Source organism: Heterodontus francisci, chromosome 25 (genome assembly GCF_036365525.1).
Source record: "Heterodontus francisci isolate sHetFra1 chromosome 25, sHetFra1.hap1, whole genome shotgun sequence".
NCBI lineage: Eukaryota > Metazoa > Chordata > Chondrichthyes > Heterodontiformes > Heterodontidae > Heterodontus > Heterodontus francisci.
Window position 1 is genome coordinate 29,424,560 of NC_090395.1, and position 24,291 is coordinate 29,448,850.

The following is a 24,291-nucleotide window of genomic DNA, read 5'->3' on the forward strand; positions in this document are numbered from 1 at the left end:
CTTTTATAGTCTCTCCACATAACTGAAGTCCTTCATCACTGGTACCATTCTAGTAAATCTCCACTGTGCACTGTCCAAGACCTTGACGTCCTTCCTAAAGTGGGATGCCAAGAATTGGACATTATCCCAGCTGAGGCCTAACCAGTGATTTATAAAGGCTTAACGGTTGGGTCTGTGAACAAACAGACTGAGTTGTAGTCCAATGTTCAACACTTAATTTCATCTAGATCTCAAAAGTGACAGTTGTTTGATCTACAGTTTTCAAATCTATAAGGAATTGGATAATATAAAATTGTAGGAGCAGCAATAGTTTAGATCCTGTTTGATGTAGTACCTTCCAATGCAGCCCGCTTTTGCTGGATCCTGTTTTGCATATTGCATTGTGCTGGAAGTCCCAAGAATCAGCCATGGTTCCCATTTCTAATTATCCCATGAACTCTCCTTGTGTGTGTTTGCGTGTGTGGTGTATTGATACCCTCTGCTGTTGAACAGACAAGCCAGTACTCTGCACCAGCACTGCATTTGTTATATAAATGCAACCTGAATCTGGAGTCAGCTCTGCTCCTCGACAGTGGTGTGATGGAGAATGCGCCTTTCTGAAGGAGCGAGTCTTACTCCGTCTCGGGTCAGACCTTGATGGCGGATTTACATTGCCCAAATTTAGTCTTGGAACTTCGCCAAAATTGATTCACACCACAAGTTTGCTGTAAGTATGAATGCACCCCAGGATGAAAGGCCACTTGGGTGAAAACAGCTGGAGCATCACATTGAAGTGCATCAGGGATAACAACCTGCATTTTCAAGAGATGAGGAAGAAAATGGGGAAAGGAAGCAGAAAAAATCCTCTTCTAACTGTTCATTCCTGTGATTTTCTGTTTTCCAGGTATGAGCTGCCTGCCCCATCCTCAGGACAGAAGAATGACATCACTGCATGGCAGGAGTCTGTGAATAACTCCATGGCACAGTTAGAACATCAGGCGGTGAGAATTGAAAACCTGGAGCTGATGTCACAGCATGGGTCAAATGCATGGAAAGTCTATAACGAGTACGTGAGTTTGATTGCAAATAGCTTTTGCTGGAAGTTGGTGTAACACAGTAATACCTATTGTAAAATCATATATTGGAGGCCATTTGAAAGAGCTATCTAATTTGACCCCTCGTTTTCTCTTTTCTCTTGGCCACGCAGATTTTTTTCTTTTTCAATATCTGTTCACTTCCCTTGTGATAACTTATTTTCTCGTCCTTTCCATCCCATTCTAAGGGCACTCATTTCTTTGTGTTCAGTTCCATTGCTTCTCTCCAGTATCTCTCTGAAATGGCCATTTGTATGGTTGAGCCTGCACATTGAGTGTCAGCAAGATATTTGACATTGGAAGATGTAGCAATCAGATCCAGCCCCCTCCTTGCCCAATAACCATGCATGTGCTCTTTCAGCAGCAGTCCGCATACTGTGATCACACTCAGAACCTGATTTTGCTTTTCTCCCCTCTTCCCCACACACCCATCCCCCAATCCCCTACTGAATCCCAAGGATGATACTGTTGTATTCCTGAAACCTGGATGGCATTAGCTCACTCAGTGCAGTTCAGAATTCCAATCTGGTCTGTATGGCTTTATGGGTTGGATTTACCTTAAAGATCACCTCACTTGGTATCTAATCATTTTATATAATTCATAACCGCTCGTATTAGAAAAGGTGTTTTTTATATTTGCTTTCAGGATTTGGGCATTCCTGGCAAGCCTGGCATTTATTGTCCCTTCCTAATTGCTCTCGAGAAAGTGATGGTGCGCTGTTGCCTTGACCCACTGCAGAACAAACGGCGATATAGTTCCAAGTCAGATGGGATGTGACTTGCAGGTGATGGTATTACCATGCACTTGCTGCCCTTCAGATGGTAGAGATTGAGAGTTTGGGGGATGCTGTCGAACCTTTAGCAAGCTGCTACGGTGCATCATGTAAATGTTACATGTGCCAGTGGTGGAGGTACAGAATGCTTAAGGTAGCAGATGGGGTGCCAGTCAAGCAGAAAGCCTTGTCCTGGATGGTGTTGAGCTTCTTGTTCGAGCTGTAGGAAAGTGGAGAAAGTTTAGATGGTGGAAAGGTTCTGGGGAGTTGGGAGACAAGCCACTCACTGCAGAATACCAGCGTCTGACATGCTCTTGTAACCATAGTAATTGTGCCTGGTCCAGCTAAGTTTCTGGTCAACGGTGAACCCCAGAATGTTGATGCTGGCGCATTCGACATTGGTAATGCTATTCCATGTCATGGGGAGGTGATACAACACACTCATTGGAGATGGTTATTAGCTGGCACTTGTGCAGTGTGAATGATAAATGTTACTTGCCAATTATCAGCCCAAGCTGGATATTGTCCAGGTCTTGCTATATGTGGGCATGGACTACTTCATTATCTGAGGATTTGTAAATGGAACAGAACATTGCAATCGTCAGCAAACATCCCCACTTCTGACCTTATGATGGAGGGAAGGTCATTGAAGCAGCTGGGCCTAGGACACTGTCCCGCAACTTCCTTCAAGCATAGGATTGCAGTACCCCTGAATGCCATCCTGATTTGAATGCATGATGTGTGTTGCTTCCCTGATAGCTCACCTGTTAAAATTGCTGTCATATGCAAAGTAGTGCTGTATTGACCAGGAAGGACTCTGATTCAATTCTCTGTGAATACTGAGTTAGCCGACCTCATGTAGGATAGCAGCAGTGTCATTGTAATTGGTGATATCAGTGCCCCAGGCTAGTGATTGCGTGCGTGCGCGTGTAACGATTGATCATCTCTGCGTCTGCCACCCTCCTAGACAGTATGTTTCAGGTCATTGCCACGTGCTGCGTTTATTGTTAAAACAAAAATCTTACTCTCATCCCCCTGTATCTCTTGCCCACAACCTTAAATCTGTTCCCAAAAAGGACGATTAAAGGTTTGAAAAGGGGTGGGGGAATCCCGTCTGCACCTTCAAAATGTGGCAAGGCCAACAAGAGATGGACCAGTTCTGGACTTAGTTTTAGGGAATGAAGCTGGACAGGCAGAAGGTGGGAGAGCATTAGTGGTAGTGATCATCGTTTAAATTTAGAGTAGCTAATGGAAAAGATCAAGATAAACCGGAGTAAAAGTTCTCAACTGGGGAAAGGCTAATTGTACTGAGATGCAATTTAGCAAAAGTGGATTGGGAGCAGCTACTTGAAGGTAAATCTGTGTCAGGGCAGTGAGAGTTGTGGAGTAAAAACAAGAAATGCTGGAAATGCTCAGGTCTGGCAGCATCTGTGGAGAGAGAAGCAGAGTTAACGTTTCAGGTCAGTAACCCTTCATCAGAACTGGCAGAGCCAGAAATGTAATGGGTTTTAAGCAAGTAAAGTGGGGGTAGGGCAAGAGACAACAAAAGAGGTGTTGGGACAAGGTCACAGATAATAACTGACCAGAAGGTCATGGAGCAAAGGCAAATGGTATGTTAATGGTTTGGTGAAAGAGAGTTATGGAGTGTTCAGAACAAATACGTTCCCACAAAGAAAATGGGTGACTGTCAAGGACCATACAGGGTAGGATAAGGCAAGAAAAAGGAAGCTTGTGTCAGATGCTGAGAGCTTAATACTGCCGAAGGTGGAGGGACGGGGAGTGGGGGGTCCAGGAATGAGGCGGAGGGACTGAGTGTTGGGGGGCGGGGCCGGGGGGGGTGGTGGTGGCAGGGTCCGTGAATGAGAGTGGGGGGAGCCTGCAAGGGGGAGATGACTCGGAGGGACGCAGAGTTTTGGGGGGGGGGGGGGTGTGGGGGAGAGGGTGGATGAATAGGGATGGAGAGTGGGGGAGATGCGGAGAGTGGATGGGTGAGGATAGAGAGACGGAGGAATGAAATTTACTCTATCAAACCGACTTTGACAGGAATCAATTGTTGACTTTTACCCACTGTTTGTTGTAGTTGTGAGGAGCTGACACTGAGACACACACATGGCCCCTACAGTACCAGGCTGGATCCATGGCTCACTTCCTGACACCTTAAAGCCTTGCCAGTATCTTCAATGCTCAAATTATGAGTGTGATGGAACATCAATCTCTAACCTGGTTGCTTGAAAACCCAACAAGCTTTTAGGACAGAGTAAGTGGTCTGATATTCACCCATCATTTGTCTCGGTAGTCACTCTGGCCACCCCACGGGTATACTGACGGCAATATGGATTATCTAGAAGAAGTGGAAGAGATTGGGATGGAGAGTGTTAGCCAATGCCCCTGCAGAGCTGAGCGCAGCAGCCTTGAAAGTACGACCACAGACCATTCTGTGCGAAATAACGCACATTTAAAAGATTCTTAAATTTAAAGGGCCTGCATACAGGAAAAAAAAATCTGGCTGTGCACAACAATTACATTTTCAAGGTAACATTGGAGCCAGCTGTGGCTCAGTGGGCAGTAATCTTGCCTTTTGAGTCATAGGATTGTGGGTTCAGGTCATAATACAAAATCTAGGCTGATGTCACCCATCAGAAAATCAGAACAGACCAGTGAGGCTCGAGAAGGGAAACTTGTGTTGAATTTGTGAGCCTTGCTTTGTGGAATGCTTTAGTGTTTGGTGAGAATGGTGACCCAGCGAAGTTTGCCCCTGTGGGGTGACAAGTTATACAAGTCGATATTAAAACATCTTATTGCACGCCTTGTACCTTGATGTTGCAATGAGTGTAACAAGGTCTGCAGCATCCCATCATATAATATTCTGATGGAGGGTCACTGACCTGAAACGTTAACTCTGCTTCTCTCTCCACAGATGCATCCAGACCTGCTGAGTATTTCCAGCATTTCTTGTTTTCATTTCAGATTTCCAGCATCTGCAGTATTTTGCTTTTCTATAATCTTTGTCTATATTGTATGAATACAGCTTCGAAGTACCTGCAAATTTTGCTGTGACAGGCATGTAAAGTGTTCAACTTCTCCCTGATTTTAAGTAGACCACTAATTATGGCCAACGTGGCATGAGAGAGAGTGATAGAGAAGGGGAACGAGGCAGGGTAACAGAGATAAAGCGTAGAGAGATAGTAAGAGATAGAAGGCATCAGGAAAGCTTGTGACACTTTAGAAGCAGGGGGAGGGGGTTCCTTCTCCATCTTCAAAAGACAATATACACTGACATCAGTAAAAGTCCACATTCTTTGCCCAGTCCTGTGTTGTGGGTTTAGTGAATGTGTTTTGGGAGAAGAGTGTGGGATCAGTGTTTAAAGTGCAGTGATATTCCTAACAAAGGCAAGAGTTAAAAGTTTTAAAGCAGAGAGGACGTCAGAAGGATAGTTGGATTTTGAAAAAGCATTCAATAAGGTGCCATATGAAAGGTTGTTACCTAAGATAAGGGCTCGTGGGGTTGGAGTTAATATATTGGTGTGGATAGAGGACTGGTTAATGGACAGAAAACCGAGTAAGAATAAGTAAGTCAGTTTCAGGTTGGCAGGCTGGTACTTGTGCGGTGCTGCAACGGCCATTGCTAGAGCTGCAGAAATTTTCAGTCTATATCAATGACTTGGATGAAGTGAACAAGTTTAATGTATCCAGGTTTGCTGACAATACAAAGTTAGGTGGGAAAGTAAGCTGTGAGGAGGACACAAAGAGGCCAAAGGTAGCTTCAGCCTAGATTTTGTGCTATGACCTGAACCCACGATTTTATGACTTAAAGGCAAGATTACTGCCCACTGAGCCACAGCTGGCTCTAATGTTCCCTTGAAAATTTAATTGCACAGCCAGATTTTTTTTAATTTCCTGTGTGCAGTCCCTTTTAAATTTAAGACTCTTGTAAATGTGCATTATTTATCACAGAACAGGGTCTGTGTCATACTTTTGAGGCGCTGCGCTCGGCTTTGCAGGGCCATTGGCTGACATTGTCCATCCCAATTTCTTCCACTTCTAGGTCATCCACAACGGGATGTGGACAGATTAAGCTTGTGGGCAAGAATGTGGCATATAATGTGGAAAAATGTGATTCACTTTGGTAGGAAGAATAGAGAAACAGAATTTTTTTTAATTTGTGGAAAGCTATTAAATGTTGGTGTTCAGAGGGATTTGGGTGTCCTTGTACACAAATCAGAGAATTAGCATGCTGGTGCAGCCAGCAATGAGAAAGGTAAATGGTATGTTGGCCTTTATTGCAAGGGGTTTGGAGTACAAGAGTAAGGAAGTTTTCCTTACTTTCCAGGGCTTTGTGAGAAAATGAAAATTTTAAAATGGCTAACTGTATGTGGAGTCCGAGGAGAGAGAAATGGGCATAGAAACACACGCGCACAGAACTAATGCTACGTTTTGCATGTAGAAGTGTTTTTTAACTCCTGAAATCCATCTACCACAGTCTTGCCCATTCACGTATCTCTTTGTAATTTTATGCTTTCAGCTACACTGCTTATAATGCTGCCTATTCTTGGGCCATTGGCAAACCTGGATAGGACACCTTCAGTACCTTCAATCTGGCATATCTGAAAAGGCCATAATCTAATTCTGGCCTTATTCAATTGACCAAAACCTGTGAGTTCATTCAAACACCCCGATCTCCTGCAAAGATGACTCGCATTTCCATAATGCAGGAATGTCTGAATGGAAACAACTTTGACACATTTCCCAATACAATTGTTAGCATTTTTCGGGGTAAGAAACTAGATTCAAATGACATATTCCGGTACAGCATGGGTTAGATGCAGAGTAAAGCTCCACCTATCTATGCCACTCACTCTTCCTCATCTCTCACTATCTGCGACACCCTGTCTGTCTCTTTCTCCCTTTCCCCACCTGGAGAGCAAGAGGGTCAGTTTGGGACAGAGAGGGTACAGAGGGAGATAGAGAGAAAGGGAGAGATAGACATGTAGAGAAGGGATAACACTTGTTGGCCACAGGCCTAAAACGTCTGCTTCTCTCTCCACACGTGCTGCCAGACCTGCTGAGTATTTCCATCAGTTTCTGTTTTATTTCAGATTTCCAGCATCTGCAGTATTTTGCTTTTGTTTATGCAGCGAGGGGAAATAGAGATTGAGAGTAAAAGAGAAGGAAATATAGAGATGGAGAGAGACCAGCAGGAATAGCTGTTGACTTCTCTCTCCATGCCGATCACTCCTCTGTTACTCTCCTATATTTCTCCCTCTCCATTGATGTTTCACACTCCATAGCTATCTCTTGTATTTCAGAAGTGAAGGATTGCATCAAATTAAGATTATATTTTACATTTGCCCTTTCATTTTAACCTAACAGTCTCTCTCTCTTTCTTTATCTAATATTATCTCTCTGAACAGAGGGACCTTAGAGTGAATGTCCACTGATTTCTGAGGGTAACAGGGCAGATCGATAAGGTGGTTAAGAAGGCATGCGGGTTATTTTATTTGTTGTGTAGAATATAAGCAGGGAGGTTATGCTAAAACTGTATCATCTTCTTTGGCCTCCTTGTCTCGAGCGACAATGGGTAAGCGCCTGGAGGTGGTCAGTGGTTTGTGAAGCAGAGCCTGGTGTGGCTATAAAGGCCAATTCTAGAGTGGCAGACTCTTCCACAGGTGCTGCAGATAAAATTGGTTGACCGGGCTGTTAAGCAGTTGGCTCTCTCCTTGCGCTTCTGACTTTTTTTCCTGCCAACTGCTAAGTCTCTTCGACTTGCCACGCTTTAGCCCCGCCTTTATGGTTGCCCGCCAGCTCTGGCGATCGCTGGCAACTGACTCCCACGACTTGTGATCAATGTCACAGGACTTCGTGTCGCGTTTGCAGACGTCTTTAAAGCAGAGACAAGGACGGCCGGTGGTCTGATACCAGTGACGAGCTCGCTGTACAATGTGTCCTTGGGGATCCTGCCATCTTCCATGCGGCTCACATGGCCAAGCCATCTCAGACGCCACTGGCTTAGTAGGGTGTATATGCTGGGGATGTTGGCCGCCTCGAGGACTTCTGTGTTGGAGATATGGTCCTGCCACCTGATGCCAAGGATCCTCCGGAGGCAGCGAAGATGGAATGAATTGAGACATTGCTCTTGGCTGACATACGTTGTCCAGGCCTCGCTGCCATAGAGCAAGGTACTGAGGACACAGGCTTGATACACTCGGACTTTTGTGTTCTGTGTCAGTGCGCCATTTTCCCACACACTCTTGGCCAGTCTGGACATAGCAGTGGAAGCCTTGCCCATGCGCTTGTTGATTTCTGCATCTAGAGACAGGTTACTGGTGATAGTTGAGCCTAGGTAGGTGAACTCTTGAACCACTTCCAGAGTGTGGTCGCCGATATTTATGGATGGGGCATTTGTGAAGTCCTGTCCCATGATGTTCGTTTTCTTGAGGCTGATGGTTAGGCCAAATTCGGTGCAGGCAGCCGCAAACCTGTTGATGAGTCTCTGCAGACATAAAACACTAGTTAGGCCGCAGTTAGCATACTGTGTACAGTTCCGCTCACCACAATACAGAATGAATGTGATTGCACTAGATAGAGAACAAAGGAGATTCACAGAAGATGTTGTCGGGACTGGAGAGTGTATAAAATTGAGGGGCCTAGATAGAGTGGACAGGCAGGATCTATTTCCCTTAGCAGAGAAGTCAATAGCCAGGGAGCACAAGAATTAAGAGCAGGAGTAGGCCATTCGATCCCTTGAGCCTGCTCTGCCATTCGATAAGATGGCTGATCTGACTGAGGCCTCAACTCCACTTTCTCGTCTGTGCATCTCCCCCCCCCCCCCCCCCCAATAACCCACAACTCCCTTGTTGATCAAAAATCTCGGAGCATGGATTTAATGTAATTGGTGGAAGGATTGGAGGGGAGTTGGAGTAATTTTTTCGCCCAGAGAGTGATGGCGGTCTGGAACTCATTGCTTGAAAAGGTGGTAGATGCAAAAACCCTCATCGCATTTTAAAAAACACTTGGATATGCACTCGAAGGAATAACTTCTCCATGTCTACACTGTCCCATCGAACACTCTGAAAAGGTACAGCAAGGGTTAGCTGGAGTAAAGCTCCATCTAAACTGTCTTTGGAGTGTTGGATTAACCTGGGTCACTCGCACACCCAGGCTCAAGACTTGCCTCCCTCAGTTACTGAGACACTCTCGTATTACTTGTCTTAATGTAATCGGATGTCATGTTAAGAGCAGGGCAGGCATATGGGATTAGGATGACTGCTCAAGTGGAGGGTAAGCACTAGTAATCCATCAATCAGAACAGAGCATGAAAACTCTAAAAAGAAACTTTTGTTGAAGTTGTAAGCCATGCTTTGTGGAATGCTCGTGGTGCAAAATAAATGGGAATTGTCTGCACTAAATATTGAATGAGACAGCTCCTCTATATTGAATCTGTCCAACTCCTTGAATTATCTTTTCAATTTAGAACTGCATAGGGTACAGTAGTTTGAAAAGACCCATAGTTTGTTAAATTTAGATTGAGTTTTCAATTCTGAGGAACCCATTCGTTTTTGGGATACATTTGAAAAGTAACAAACGGAAGGAGTCTCAAATCAAGTTATTTCTTTTGTGAACGCTTTGAAGTACATCAGTCTTTTTTAAAAACTTGTTAGTAATCTTTGTGTCTTTTAAAAGTTATTTCTTTGATATGTTATTTACAATAATTTTGCCTAAGCATTTTCTTTAGCTAGTGGATGAATCAGATCTTAGAAACAGTACTTCAGTGTTGGATTCAAGGACAAAGGCACTCTTTTTTTTTATATATCATAAACTTATCCGTTTTCCCATTCCATTTCTATGACACTGACAATTACAAATGTTTTGTGGCTCTTGGTAACAAATGGTAATTTATTGTATGTATCTGGATAGAGTGTTTGGTTATTTATTCATGGCATACATCGCAGCCGATCTTGATAGTGCCTTTTTTTTTTCTTGTAGTTTCCACATCAACTAGAAAATTCTAAATGCAGAACTTTACCATTCCAAGAGCTCTGTACAATTTGAATTTTGCCTCAATAAGGATTCAAAATACTTAGTATCATTTAAAAGGGGAGTAATACAAGCAAAGTATAGTATTGAAAAGTGCAACAACAACTTGCATTCATGTAGTGTCTTGAACATAGTAAAGCATCCCAAGCCACTTGATAGAAGCATTTGCAAACAAAATTTGCCCCAAGCCACATAAGGGGCAGCTGACCTAAAGTCTGGTCAAAGAAATAGGATTTGAGGAACTTCTTAAAGGAGGAGAGACGGATGGAATATTTTAGGGAGGGAATTCCATAGGTTAGGGACTAGGCAGCTGAAGGCAATGGTAGAGTGGTTAAAATCCGGATTGTACAAGAGATCAGAATTGGAGTGCAGAGACCTTAGAGGGTTGACGAACTCAAGAGTGTTACCGAGATAATGAGGGGACAAGGCCATGGAGAAATTGACAAACAAGGATGTGGATTTTAAAATTAGCATGTTGCCAGAACAGGAGCCAATGAAGGTCAGCGAGTAAATAGTACTTGGTGCAAATTTGGATATAGACAGAAGAGTTTTGGGTGAGCTCAAGTTTAGTAGATGCAAATGGAGACTGCTAGTGGAGCATTGGAATAGTAGTGGTGTGGATGAGGTTTTCAGATGAGCTGAAGCAGAGGGGGAGATGGCAGATGCTACAGAGATGGAAGAAGGCGGTCTTGGCGATGGAGAGGATATAGAGTCGGAAACTCCACTCCAGGTCAAATAAAAAGTGACGGTCGTGAACAGTGTTTCCTCTAAGCTGCACCATTGTACGCAACCCAAAAGTCCTCGTGCTGGCCACATACAAGTCAGCCTCTTTAAATGTTTTTTGTGGCCATGCATGCATGATAATTTAAAGAGGCTGCTTACTTAAAGAAATTGCCCGTGCATTCAGAAAATAAATTTACAGGGAGCATTGGTTGCGAATGGTCTGGTTCAGCCTCGGAGAGTTGGCGAGAGAGGGTTAGAGTCATGGCTAAGGAACAGTATTTGTGGTGGGAGCAAAGACAATGGCTTCGGTATTCCAAATATTTAATAGAGGAAATTTCTGTTCTTTCATTACAGTACAAATTAGTTAATAATCAAAACAATTATTTGCCAAGAATTTACATTTCATTTTCCCCTTCCCTCCCTCACTGTTAGCAATCTGGTACAGATGATTGAAAATGCTCAGAAGGAACTTCAGAGACTGAGGTGAGAATTTTGAGTTATGGTTTATTTTTGTTTTTGTGTATGTGTATGCGTAGTTACCTCTCATGCACACCCCTACAACTGTTGGTCTTCATTTGTGCATTAAAGGAGATGACGGGTGTTATGGATAGGGTAAGTGATCTGCTGTCTCAAGTGCAAACACATTCAACTATCTCTGGCACTTTTTAACCCAAATTTTTGATTCTCTGGCTCCAAGTATGTAATTTTAGACAATGGCAGGATTGTCTATAGGATATCATACTGCATTAAATTACTAGCACTAGGTATGGACTCCTCACTTTTTAAACACCATTCTGAGATTCTATGATTTGTAATAAAGCTGTTACAAAATGCTCACAAAGAAAGACAGACTGACTTGCATTTCTATATCGCCTTTCACAACCTCGGGACGTCCTAAAGCACTTTACAGCCAATGAAGTACATAGAATCATAGAATGGCCTCCTTCGAGGCTGTAACCATTCGGCCTGTTGTGTCTGCGCCAGCTCTCTACAAAAACAATTTGGCTACTCCCATTCTCGCACCTCACCCATTCTCCATAGACCTGCAAATTATTTTCTTCAGATAATTATCCGATTTCATTTTGGAAGCCGCGATTGAATTTGTGTACACAACGCTCTCAGGCTCCGCATTCCAGAACCTTACCACTTACTGTAGAGAACAGTATAGAAGTACAGCACTGAAACAGGCCCTTCGGCCCACCGAGTCTGTGCCGACCAACAACAACCCATTTATACTAATCCTATGTTAATCCCATATTCCCTACCACATCCCCACCATTCTCCTACCACCTACCTACACTAGGGGCAATTTACAATGGCCAATTTACCTATCAACTTGCAAGTCTTTGGCTGTGGGAGGAAACTGGAGCTCCCGGTGGAAACCCACGCGGTCACGGAGAACTTGCAAACTCCGCACAGGCAGTACCCAGAACTGAACCCAGGTCGCTGGAGCTGTGCTGCACTGGAGGGCCAACCTTGACTGTTGTGCTCAAGTCCTGGAATGGGACTTGAACCCACAACCTTCTGACTTAGAGGTGAGAATGCTACCAATTGAGTCACAGCTGACCCTAGCACATTTTGGTGGGTGAGGTTTTCTGGAATGATGCCTGATTCTCAACATGGATACATTGCATGAAATTATATCATCTGTTTCTTGGACGACACAGTAGCGCAGTGGTTAGCACTGCAGCCTCACAGCTCCAGCGACCCGGGTTCAGTTCTGGGTACTGCCTGTGCGGAGTTTGCAAGTTCTCCCTGTGACCATGTGGGTTTCCGTCGGGTGCTCTAGTTTCCTCCCACAGCCAAAGACTTGCAGGTTGATGGGTAAATTGGCCATTGTAAATTGCCCCTAGTGTAGGTTGGTGGTAGGAGAATTGAGGGAAGATTGGGATGTGGTAGGGAATATGGGATTAATGTAGGATTAGTATAAAATGGGTGGTTGACGGTTGGCACAGACTCAGTGGGCCAAAGGGCCTGTTTCAGTGCTGTATCTCTCTATGACTCTAGGACTCTATAAATGATTATAAAAATGCTTAACCTTAAGGGTCAACATGAATTCAATGTTTAAGTCTTGATCTCTGACATTGCTGCAGTTGCTTCATTGTATATACCAATAATTTTACACTTAAGTATGAAATTGTGTTCATTGTTCAGTACTGACAGAATAACTTGAAGGAGAGTTGTAAAGAAGTCACAGATAAGATTTGAGCTGTGGAAGATGGCACCAAAGTGTATTTTAATCATTTTTGCAAACCCACCTGTATTGCATTGTGTTCTGCATTTAGTTTTGAATTTGTGCTCTGAAATGCATGGCAATACTTGTAATAGTTGTGTTTTTCAACTGGGTTTCTTTTGCACATGTGTAAAAAGTATGTCCTTAAATTCACCATGGTGTTAACCTGTAAATAAACCGTTGCCTGGTGTTGCTGATATGGACCTGGTTGAAATGTTCCAAACCTCCCTCCAATCACCCATTAAAGAGTGAATTCCAAGCGTAGCCAGATACTCCCCTGTAGTTATTTGGAGATAAGAATGATTGATTGAGTTCTGAGTTGTATCACATCACAGTAGGGAAGCGCCTTCTCTGAAAGGCCAATTGTTCCCCTCCCTCCATGTCAGTACACTACCGAGTCAGGAACCCATGCAGTTGTGTTGACAGTTTTCCTGAAGAAGCCTCTAAGTTCCTGGTATCAGATCAGCTGTTGTGATGAAAAAGCCTTTTGTAATTAAATGATATGAATTGGTGATCTATCTTAAAATAATGGCTAAGGGAAAAAAACAGTTAAAAATGTCAATCCTTATGTTTAAGCTTAATCCTTCACCCATGTACATGATTTTTCACCTCTCCTCCTGTACTGAAAATACTGACTTTACTGGTGTATAGTGTCCCAGGTGGTCTCCATATCTCACTCATGTGGCCACTGTGAGGGTCAGCAGGCTGCTTACCTTTGGAAGGTGTCCCTGCCCTTCGTCCACTTCCTAATAGGAGTCACCGAATAGTCATCAGGAATGAAAACCCTCTAATTCTCCTCCCTTCCCTGAGGAACATGTGTTTTTTTTCCTTCACATTATAAACTTCCTAATTGTGTACATATAATGTGCCATTCTGTTTGATTCAGAAAACAGATTCAAGACATGAACTGGCTGAGGAAAAATGACCAACTTGCTGCTGGCAGTAAACTACGAGAAATGGAATCCAAGTGAGTGAAATAACATTGGATTGCGGAAATTGCTGTAATTGTTGAAGGGGTGATGAGGATTGGATTTGCTAGCTTATTGAACCTTTAATATATGAACACAAATTTGTTTTTCTGTTCACCGTGCCAGACCAGCCACCAACAACATAAGTCTGATCCCCCTTTAGATTTGTGGATGACTAGCGTAGTTTAATAACAAAAGTCACACAATTCTGTGTGTACATCCTCTCTTCAAATAGCAATGGATATTGTAGCATTAACAGAGGTGAAGGATGGATTTCTATATAGTATCTGAAATCTAAAAATTGATCTATACAGCCAAATCACTTCAAATTTTCTTCCTTTGTAAGGGGGGTTGGCTGTTGTCTATGGAACCATACCTGCAGGAATCACCTATGTGAGAAGGCATTTTTTTTTTTTTTGACATTCACTGCAAGATTTTTGGTGTCTCCATCTGGGGCCATAGCATCCTTGGCTTCTGTGCCATAGGATGGTAACCATCGAGAAGACAGTAGCCCAGATTGAGAGGCTGGCACCTGATGAGGACTGGTCATTTGGTTTTGGAAAAAAAAACATTTTGAAAGTTTGTATTATATGGAGATTTTTCCTGGAGTATTCTTTCAGTCTGCAGATATAGAACATTTCCAATAATCTTATCAAAACATGCTTAAAGTTTTACATCAGAGCATCAGTTTATTTTAGTTAGATTCAAATTCTTCTTTGGCCTCCTTATCTCGAGACAATGGATATGTGCCTGGAGGTGGTCAGTGGTTTGTGAAGCAGCGCCTGGAGTGGCTATAAAGGCCAATTCTAGAGTGACAGACTCTTACACAGGTGCTGCAGAGAAATTTGTTTGTCGGGGCTATTGCCCCGCTAATACGCTAAGACATAGTGCCTGTTCTTTCTTTCTTTTTTTTCTTTTGGGCCTCCTTATCTCGAGAGACAATGGATACGCGCCTGGAGGTGGTCAGTGGTTTGTGAAGCAGCGCCTGGAGTGGCTATAAAGGCCAATTCTGGAGTGACAGGCTCTTCCACAGGTGCTGCAGAGAAATTTGTTTGTTGGGGCTGTTGCACAGTTGGCTCTCCCCTTGCGCCTCTGTCTTTTTTCCTGCCAACTACTAAGTCTCTTCGACTCGCCGCAATTTAGCCCTGTCTTTATGGCTGCCCGCCAGCTCTGGCGAATGCTGACAACTGACTCCCACGACTTGTGATCAATGTCACACGATTTCATGTCGCGTTTGCGGACGTCTTTATAACGGAGACATGGACGGCCGGTGGGTCTGATACCAGTGGCGAGCTCGCTGTACAATGTGTCTTTGGGGATCCTGCCATCTTCCATGCGGCTCACATGGCCAAGCCATCTCAAGCGCCGCTGACTCAGTAGTGTGTATAAGCTGGGGGTGTTGGCCGCTTCAAGGACTTCTGTGTTGGAGATATAGTCCTGCCACCTGATGCCAAGTATTCTCCGAAGGCAGCGAAGATGGAATGAATTGAGACGTCGCTCTTGGCTGGCATACGTTGTCCAGGCCTCGCTGCCGTAGAGCAAGGTACTGAGGACACAGGCCTGATACACTCGGACTTTTGTGTTCCGTGTCAGTGCGCCATTTTCCCACACTCTCTTGGCCAGTCTGGACATAGCAGTGGAAGCCTTACCCATGCGCTTGTTGATTTCTGCATCTAGAGACAGGTTACTGGTGATAGTTGAGCCTAGGTAGGTGAACTCTTGAACCACTTCCAGAGCGTGGTCGCCAATATTGATGGATGGAGCATTTCTGACATCCTGCCCCATGATGTTCGTTTTCTTGAGGCTGATGGTTAGGCCAAATTCATTGCAGGCAGACGCAAACCTGTCGATGAGACTCTGCAGGCATTCTTCAGTGTGAGATGTTAAAGCAGCATCGTCAGCAAAGAGGAGTTCTCTGATGAGGACTTTCCGTACTTTGGACTTCGCTCTTAGACGGGCAAGGTTGAACAACCTGCCCCCTGATCTTGTGTGGAGGAAAATTCCTTCTTCAGAGGATTTGAACGCATGTGAAAGCAGCAGGGAGAAGAAAATCCCAAAAAGTGTGGGTGCGAGAACACAGCCCTGTTTCACACCACTCAGGATAGGAAAGGGCTCTGATGAGGAGCCACCATGTTGGATTGTGCCTTTCATATTGTCATGGAATGAGGTGATGATACTTAGTAGCTTTGGTGGACATCCGATCTTTTCTAGTAGTCTGAAGAGACCACGTCTGCTGACGAGGTCAAAGGCTTTGGTGAGATCAATGAAAGCAATGTAGAGGGGCATCTGTTGTTCACGGCATTTCTCCTGTATCTGACGAAGGGAGAACAGCATGTCAATAGTCGATCTCTCTGCACGAAAGCCACACTGTGCCTCAGGGTAGACGCGCTCGGCCAGCTTCTGGAGCCTGTTCAGAGCGACTCGAGCAAAGACTTTCCCCACTATGCTGAGCAGGGAGATTCCACGGTAGTTGTTGCAGTCACCGCGGTCACCTTTGTTTTTATAGAGGGTGATGATGTTGGCATCGCGCATGTCCTGGGGTACTGCTCCCTCGTCCCAGCACAGGCATAGCAGTTCATGTAGTGCTGAGAGTATAGCAGGCTTGGCACTCTTGATTATTTCAGGGGTAATGCTGTCCTTCCCAGGGGCTTTTCCGCTGGCTAGGGAATCAATGGCATCACTGAGTTCCGATTTGGTTGGCTGTATGTCCAGCTCATCCATGACTGGTAGAGGCTGGGCTGCATTGAGGGCAGTCTCAGTGACAGCATTCTCCCTGGAGTACAGTTCTAGGTAGTGCTCAACCCAGCGGTCCATCTGTTTGCGTTGGTCAGTGATTATGTCCCCCGATTTAGATTTGAGGGGGGTGATCTTCTTGATGGTTGGCCCAAGAGCTCTCTTCATGCCATCATACATTCCTCTGATGTTTCCGGTGTCTGAGGCCAGCTGAATATGACTGCATAGGTGTTGCCAGTAGTCATTTGCGCAACGCCTAGCTGTTCTTTGTGCAGTACTTCTGGCTGCTTTAAGTGCTGCGGATGTTAAATCGCTGGGGGCTTTCTTGTAGTTCAAAAGTGCAATGCGCTTAGCGGCTATGACAGGTTCCAGCTCTTCATTATGAGATTGAAACCAGTCTGCATTTCTCTTCGCACTTTTGCCGTAGGTGGTCAAATTTGACTCATAGATGGCGTCTCTGATGTGGGCCCACTTGGTCTCAGCATCCCCTGTGGGAGTGTTTTGAAGGGCTGTTACAAGTGAATTTAGAAATTTTTGTAACAGCTGTGGGTGAGAAATTCTGCTCGTGTTGATGCGCGGGCGGCCCTTCTGCTTGGAATGATGCAACTTCTTTGGTCTGAGTCTAACCTTGCTGCACACCAGGGAGTGGTCGGTGCCTGTCGATGTATATAAAGTATTAAGTGGCACAAGTAAAGTGCCAGGATACTAGAGCATGAGTCAGTCAGTGTTGGGAAAATTTAGCATAGATGTCAGGAAGAATCTCTTTCAGTGGTTAACATTTTGAAATGGTCTTCTGCATATAATGGAAGCAAAAATGTTGCATCCATTCAAGAGTCAAATCAGTGTGTTCAACCTCTGACCCTAGGGCCATCTGTGTTCCTGAGCAATCTGCTTCTCGATGCACAGGCTCCGCTGTCCTATTTTGCATTTGTACTTCTCATTTGCTGAATTTGGTAGACCAGGGGTCACCAACATGTCAATAGCTCGCGTGGCCTAACGCTCCTGATGGCTCATGTTGTCCTGCCAGCATTAATCTGCGCATGCACATCCTGAAGTCACCACGTACTGATGTCACAACGGGAAGAGAGAGTAAGCAGCGGTAGCGGCAAATGGGGGTGGGGGGGGGGTGGTGTGAGTAGCAAGGGAGCAGTGAGCGGGGGTAGGGGGCCAGTGGCAAATGTCAGAGCAGACAAGCAGGGGGCCCCAGTGGCGAGTGGGAGATGAGCAGTGACTGGGGTGGGGGGTTCGAAGATAAGCGGCTATAGGGGGGAAGAGTCTTCTGTGCCAAATTGAGCAGTGCCATCTTTATTACTGGCAGCTGCCTGAGACGTCATAGACCTGAAGGTTAAAAAAGGACTAGTTTTGGTACTGCTTTCTTGTTGGATAAAGTTATGTGATGAGACCAGAGAAACACCTTGGAGCATAGAAGGTTAAGGAGAGACTTGGAATCATAGAATGGTTACAGCACTGAAGGAGGCCATTCGGCCTGTAGTGCCTGTGTCAGCTCTCTGCAAGAGCAACTCACCTAGTCCCACTGTCCTGCCTTTTCCCAAAGGCCTGCAGATTTTTTTCTCCAGATAATTATCCCATTCCCTTTTGAAAGCCAAGATTGAATCTGCCCCCACCACAATTTCAGGCAGTGCATTCCAGATCCTAAACCACTCGTGATGTAAATATTTTTTTCTTGTTGCCTTTGTTTCTTAAGAGGTGTTGTAAGGATAAGGAGAAACATTATAGTGGTAGGAGGCTCACTAACTAGAGGACACATATTTAGGATAATTTGCAAAAGAATCAGAGAAGGATTAGGGTTTTTTTAATGTAGCCTGTTATGATCTTGCATTCATTGCCTAAAAGGGTAGTGGAAGCAAATTAAGTCGTAACTTCAAAGGGGAATTGGATATGAGAGAGAGTGAGGAATTAGGTCTAATTGGATAGCTTTTTTCAGATAGATGATGGGTATGGTGGCCTCCTTCTGTGCAGTTTCACTCTGATCTGTTATCAGTAATATGAGATTAATGGAACCACTGAATTGATATTTGCATGTGGTCTCCCAAGGATACATGCTGTGCATCTCAGCAGTCTCCAAAGACATAACCTCCTTCAGCCCCACTTGAAAACATGTGATGGAGCAAATGCTCAATGTACAAATGAAGAGAGGTCTCCTTCATCTGTAACTATCTGACGTACAGCGTTAACATTGAAGTACTCTGTAAAATGTTAGTCGGACGTCCTTGAGAGTTATGTTTTAACAAAAATGCTTGAGACATTTGTAAAGAGCAGGGTAAGTGATCGGTTTAATGGTGAAGCTACAGTATTGTGCTATTGTTATAAAGTGGCAAAATGAAAAACTTGAAGGAAGTTTTTCAAGCGTGTACCTCCTTTTATTAATGTTAGAAATGTATTAATGCAGAATTATAACCAATAGCACTCAGGTGAAAAAGCTCACACATAGATCAATTGGATGATTCACTTGCCAGTGTGGAATGGTAACTCAGAACAGCTCAAGGTCCATTTGCACTCCGAGCTAGGATGGAAGTGTTAGCACAGCTGCTGTAAATTGCACACAAGATGTTGATTAATTGAAAGGTCATCAGAAATTAAATGCATCCAGGCTAGGTGGAAAAGGAAATAGAAGAGGGAAGGGTAGTTAGATCAAAATGAACTGTGAGGAGTGGGGAGGGCAAAATAAAAGGAACTGTGTGGGGGGGAGACAGTGAGAGAAATTGTTTTATGCAAAAGGGATACAGGAAAAGTCACATGCTCTGGTTGCTTTAAATTGTACTAAGAAAAGGTTGGTGCGATGTTCTTAACTATGACTTGGTGCTGGATCTTCCTGAACATTTACTTTAGCTAATCCCGGCAAGATTACTTTAGGTTGCAATGAGTTTTGCATGAACTGACCATCAGAAGCCGCTGCCAGTAGTGCAGTTGTCGTGAAATGTAAAAGTAGGTTAAACTGCTCTCCAGATGCTTCTGAGTTTACTGTCCATGTGAAAAATAATTCCTTTGTTATAAGCATTTCTGAACTGTGTGTTGAATATCAGTAGTTTTACAGACTTCAGCAAGCACTACCTGTCATCACTATTTTAATTTAAGGAGTATATATCAAAGCTAATTTCAAGGCACTACAAAGTGACTCCAAGGTCCTGATTTTATACTGGATCCATCTGTCTTTTCAGCTTCGACTTTATTGTTGCAGTTCAAAGTTTAATCATTCTAGACCCCTCAACTAAATAACTTTTATTGATCTGCTTTTTGCCCTTCATGCATGCAATTGCATAGGACGCTGATTGAAAAACAATGAAATGCTGTTTTCTAATGAAGAAGCAGAGTCCTTTTTCTGTAAAGCAACACTATGGGAGGAATCTTCCCAGTCCCACGATGGTGGGTTTGAAGCAAGCTTGCAGATTAGAGCATAGGGTCAGCAGTTCGACAAATTTGCCCTGACGTGGGGATCTGTCAGAGGTGGGGTGAACAACAGAGGCTGCCCGCCCTGCACCAGCGGACAGACATTATTGATCAATTAAAGGCCTAATGAGGGGAGAATGCTGCTGGGATCTTCCCAGCATCAGAGTGCATTCCCACTGAGTGCTGAGCCCCGCAGCTCCTCAGTGGCAGCCTCCTGACGGCAGGCCGGGTGGCTGACCGCAATGATAAGGCCGCGGGTAGGAAAGGCTGCACCTGCAGCCCAAACAATTCCACTCCACTTTGGGTCTACCAGCTTTGTCTCTCTTCATTTTTGAAATTTTTTGGATGCTTCCGAGGGCACCTCTGTTTTGAGGTGTCCTCGCATTCCTTTTTGTCCTGATCACTGCCCGCCTCCCTGAGTGAGGCTGCCGGCCTTCCAAAGCTGTGGGCCCTCTTATTGGGCCTGCAGCCTCAGGAACCTGCCCACCGTCCTTAATCTTCATAAGATTTTATGTTGCGATACAATTCCATGGGCACCAGTCACCCTGCAATCACCCTTTGGGGTGAGTAGCTGCTGTTCGTGTGACAGACGTGTCAGTAAGCAGTGGCAGTCTACTCAACCTTTCTGGTCTAAATCTCTTGGTTATTTGAGTCTGACTTTATAGTTGATGCACAATTCATTCAAAGCTATCAAATTTTACTCATTACTTAAGGGTTGTATTTTTAAATCCTGATACAAAGATCAGTGGGAAAGTAAGTTGTGAGGAGGACAGAGTCTGTAAAAAGATGTAGACAGATTAAGCAAGTGAGCTAGAAGGTGGCAAATGGAATATAATGTGGGGGATGTGAGCTTCACATAGATAGGAAGAATAGGAAAACAAAATATCTTTTAAATGGTGCAAAGCTATTAAATGTTGGTGTTTGGAGGGATTTGGTTGTCCTTGCATAAGAAACAGTAAACGTGCAGGTGCAGAAAGCAGTTGGAAGGCAAATGGTATGTTGACATTTTATGCAAGTAGGTTGGAGTATAAGAGTAGGAAGGTCTTGCTGCAATTGTGCAGGTCTTCGGTGAGACCACATGTGGAGTACAAAACTGTGTACAGTTTTGGTCGTCTTGCCTACAGAAGGATATACTTGTCTTGGAGTGGGGGCGGGAGTGCAGAGAAGGTCACTAGATTGATTCCTGGGATGAGAGGATTGTCCTATGAGGAGATATTGATTAGAATGGGCCTATACTCTAGACTTTAGAAAAATGAGAGGTAATCTCATTGGTACATTATAAAATTCTTAGAGGGCTGAGAAGCACTTGCCCCGGGATGGGGTATCTAGTACGAGCACAGCATAGTCTCAGGATAAGGTGTCGGCCATTTAGGACTGAGATGAGAAATTTCTTCACTCCGAGGATAGTGAATCTTTGGAATTCTATACCCAGAGTGCTGTGGATGTTCAGTCTGAGTATATTCAAGGCTGAGCAATAGATTTTTGGACTTTTAGGACACCTAGGGATATATGGATCAGGCGGATAGATGGAGTTAAGGTAGATCAGCTGCGATATTAAATGGCGGAGCAGGCTCAAGGGGCTGTATGACCTACCCCTGCTCCTAGTTATTATACGTGAGAGTTGTTGACACTTAAGAATATATATTTTTTGAAAATTACTTGAACTTGGTCATTTTGTTTTGCACATGCTGGGAGACTGGATTCAGATGTTGGGCATTGTTATCAGGAGACAAGTACCCAGCTAGTGCAGTATGCTGCTGATAACTTTTCTAAGCAGCATAATTTGAGTTGTCTATAAGCAAATAGGCAGCCAGTCATAAATCCAGCGATAACAATAAATGCTCTAATTTCAGCCACTTGATGGGCAATTAACAGCTCCTTTCACTTTGTTCTGTTTCAGCTGGGTCGCATTAGTTAGCAAGAACTATGAGATCGAGAGAGCAATTGTCCAGCTCGAGAGTGAAATAAACAAGATGAAACAAGCGCAAGGGGATGAGAACAAAGAAAACATTCGACAGGACTTCTGAGTGTGGAGAAGAAACTACCCTCTTTTTGTTCAGAGCACGCTGTCTTCAAAGTGGACTTGCACTCCTGTTTGTACACTAGTTGCAGTAAAGATGCAGGCAGATTTCTGTTTAAGAAAATGTCGATGTTGTATTTAATGTATTCTTTGTATTGAGTAGAACAGTACTGTATGGTCCCAAGTGGTTCAGACCAATTTTATTTGGACTGGTCCCTTTCCCCCACACATTAGTTAACTATCCAATATTATGTACATTTGGCAACTAGAATTCTTCCTTTTTTAGCCAAGATATCAATTGAGGTTTTCAAACCAATCTATTTCTCAGGATTAATTAATTATCTGTAGCAAAGTCTTAACAGGGTTTATATTACACTTTTATAGTTGCATATTTACAAATTAAATGCTAAAGAGTTACTTTTGCTGGGTATTTGTTTTCCTGTCTGGACGTTCATTAGCATTCTTTGTACTAGTTAGGTTGCCTATTCATCTGGGAAAAGTCGTGGATGTCCTTTGATCAATTTTTCAGAGAGCCTGTGTGATCCTTTCACCTTGCGCTGCACACATGCCTTTAGGAAGCATCATCAGCAATCTCAGAAAGGATTGTCTTTTTCCCACAAGCACATCAAGCACCCATCATTTACTGGAATTGAACTTAAGAAACCCTTGATCTCCAAGGATCACTGTGCAAATGGGACTAGATAAGGTCCAATTAACCAATCATTCTGACAGACCAGAAGTTTGCTCTATATGTTTGTGGGGGTCTATTCCATATTGATGAGCCCATAATGAATACAGCTGGACCAGCTGAGTAAATTTCTAGTAATTGTTAGTGCTTTGAAATGCAGCTCGTCACTTATCAATGTCTTTGACCAAATTGGAACTGCACCATGGTCTCTTCTGTAACATCCTGTCCCTGTGGTGAGCCGCGATAAGCTTTCTGCAGTGAATACAGACTCTTGACAAGTTGGATCCCTTGGGACCATCTGAGCATTCTCTCCTTGAAGTAAAACTACTAGAGTCAGGGTGATCTGCGTAGGAGGCTCTTTACCAGACTATTTATGTTAGGAATAGTTTTTCCCTATGGAGTAAATTGTTTATTGCCCAAGCTAAAACAACTGTTTGTTCCAGCCCTATCTGTGCTCTGTCTTCAGTCAAGGCCACTTCTTTGTAAACCCTTTAAAATACTTGCAGCAGCTGCTTGTAGATTATAGATTGTGTCTAAACAAATTGTTTGCATTTAAGTAATGTGGTTGTCAGTTATCTGCATTCTTTGTAGAATGTTTCCTATTTCTACTTACTAGCACTTTTACTGTGATGGCAAAGTTGGAGAACTCTGCAGCTCATTACTTAAAATGTGTGAAAGGATCAATCCGTCAACAACTTCTGAATTGAAAAATCAAGGAAAACAGGCCCATAGAATGTAAAGCAGCACCAAAGTTGAAAAGAGTAAAGGCTTGCCCCAAAGAGCTTTTACAACCAATGAAGTACTTCCGGACAGCAACTTGCATTTATGTAGCATCTATGAAGTAGCAAAACATCCTAAGACACTTCATTAGAGGAGTCAATTAAAAAATTGACAAGGAGCCATAGAAGGAGATGCCGAGCCAAGACTAAAAGGGTCAAAAAGGAACGCTTCAAAAAGCATCTTAAAGGTGGAGTGAGGTAGAACTTTTAGGGAGGGAACTCCAGAGCTTGGGGCCAAGGCAGCTGAATGCATAGCTGCCAATGGCGGAGCAATTAAAATTAGGGATGCACAAAATTCAAGATTGGAGGAGTGCAGAGATCTGAGTTGTAGTGCTGGAGGAGCTTAGACGGATTTGAGGATGAGGATTTTAAAATTGAGGTGTTATCGGTCCGGGATCCAGTATGAAGTGATTTATGACTTGAACCCCTTATAGGGACTAAACCAAATCAGGAGTACATCCCTTTTGAATCTCCATTAATCATGTTCAAACGAGACAAATTCTTAGACACTTAGTTGGGTGCAAAGCATTATACTAGTTTTCCCTCGAAGAAACCAACGGAATATTACCATTTTTCGAATAGCCTATTTTTAATTATGGCAAAATCATAAATATCCCAGATATTATAAGGGTCTGGGAACTCTCTTCAATATTATCTCTCCATTTATAGACACTGAGGGGAGGTTCTTTGTAGTTGGTATACAGAATGCTACATGAGACGATTTATTAAAGAATTTAACATACAATACATTTCCAAGTGGATAAGTATATCACAGTATTAAATATTGAGATCTAAAACACAAACTTTCTTCTAACAGAATCCAAAAGTCTAACCTTGCTAATGTTACAGCAAAAATATC

At 43.7% G+C, this 24,291-nt stretch overlaps 1 protein-coding gene across 1 annotated transcript in view; it reads left to right on the top strand.

The window, feature by feature from the left end:
- bcas2 (BCAS2 pre-mRNA processing factor) overlaps nucleotides 1–22,387 on the top strand; it is a 41,638-nt gene extending 19,251 nt beyond the window's left edge. The window contains exons 4-7 of the mRNA XM_068057644.1: nucleotides 884–1,045; nucleotides 11,036–11,086; nucleotides 13,723–13,803; nucleotides 21,846–22,387. Coding sequence (XP_067913745.1) covers nucleotides 884–1,045; nucleotides 11,036–11,086; nucleotides 13,723–13,803; nucleotides 21,846–21,972 — 421 coding nt within the window. The 3' untranslated portion in view covers nucleotides 21,973–22,387. The remainder of the gene's footprint in view (nucleotides 1–883; nucleotides 1,046–11,035; nucleotides 11,087–13,722; nucleotides 13,804–21,845) is intronic.
- Nucleotides 22,388–24,291: the final 1,904 nt, after the last annotated feature.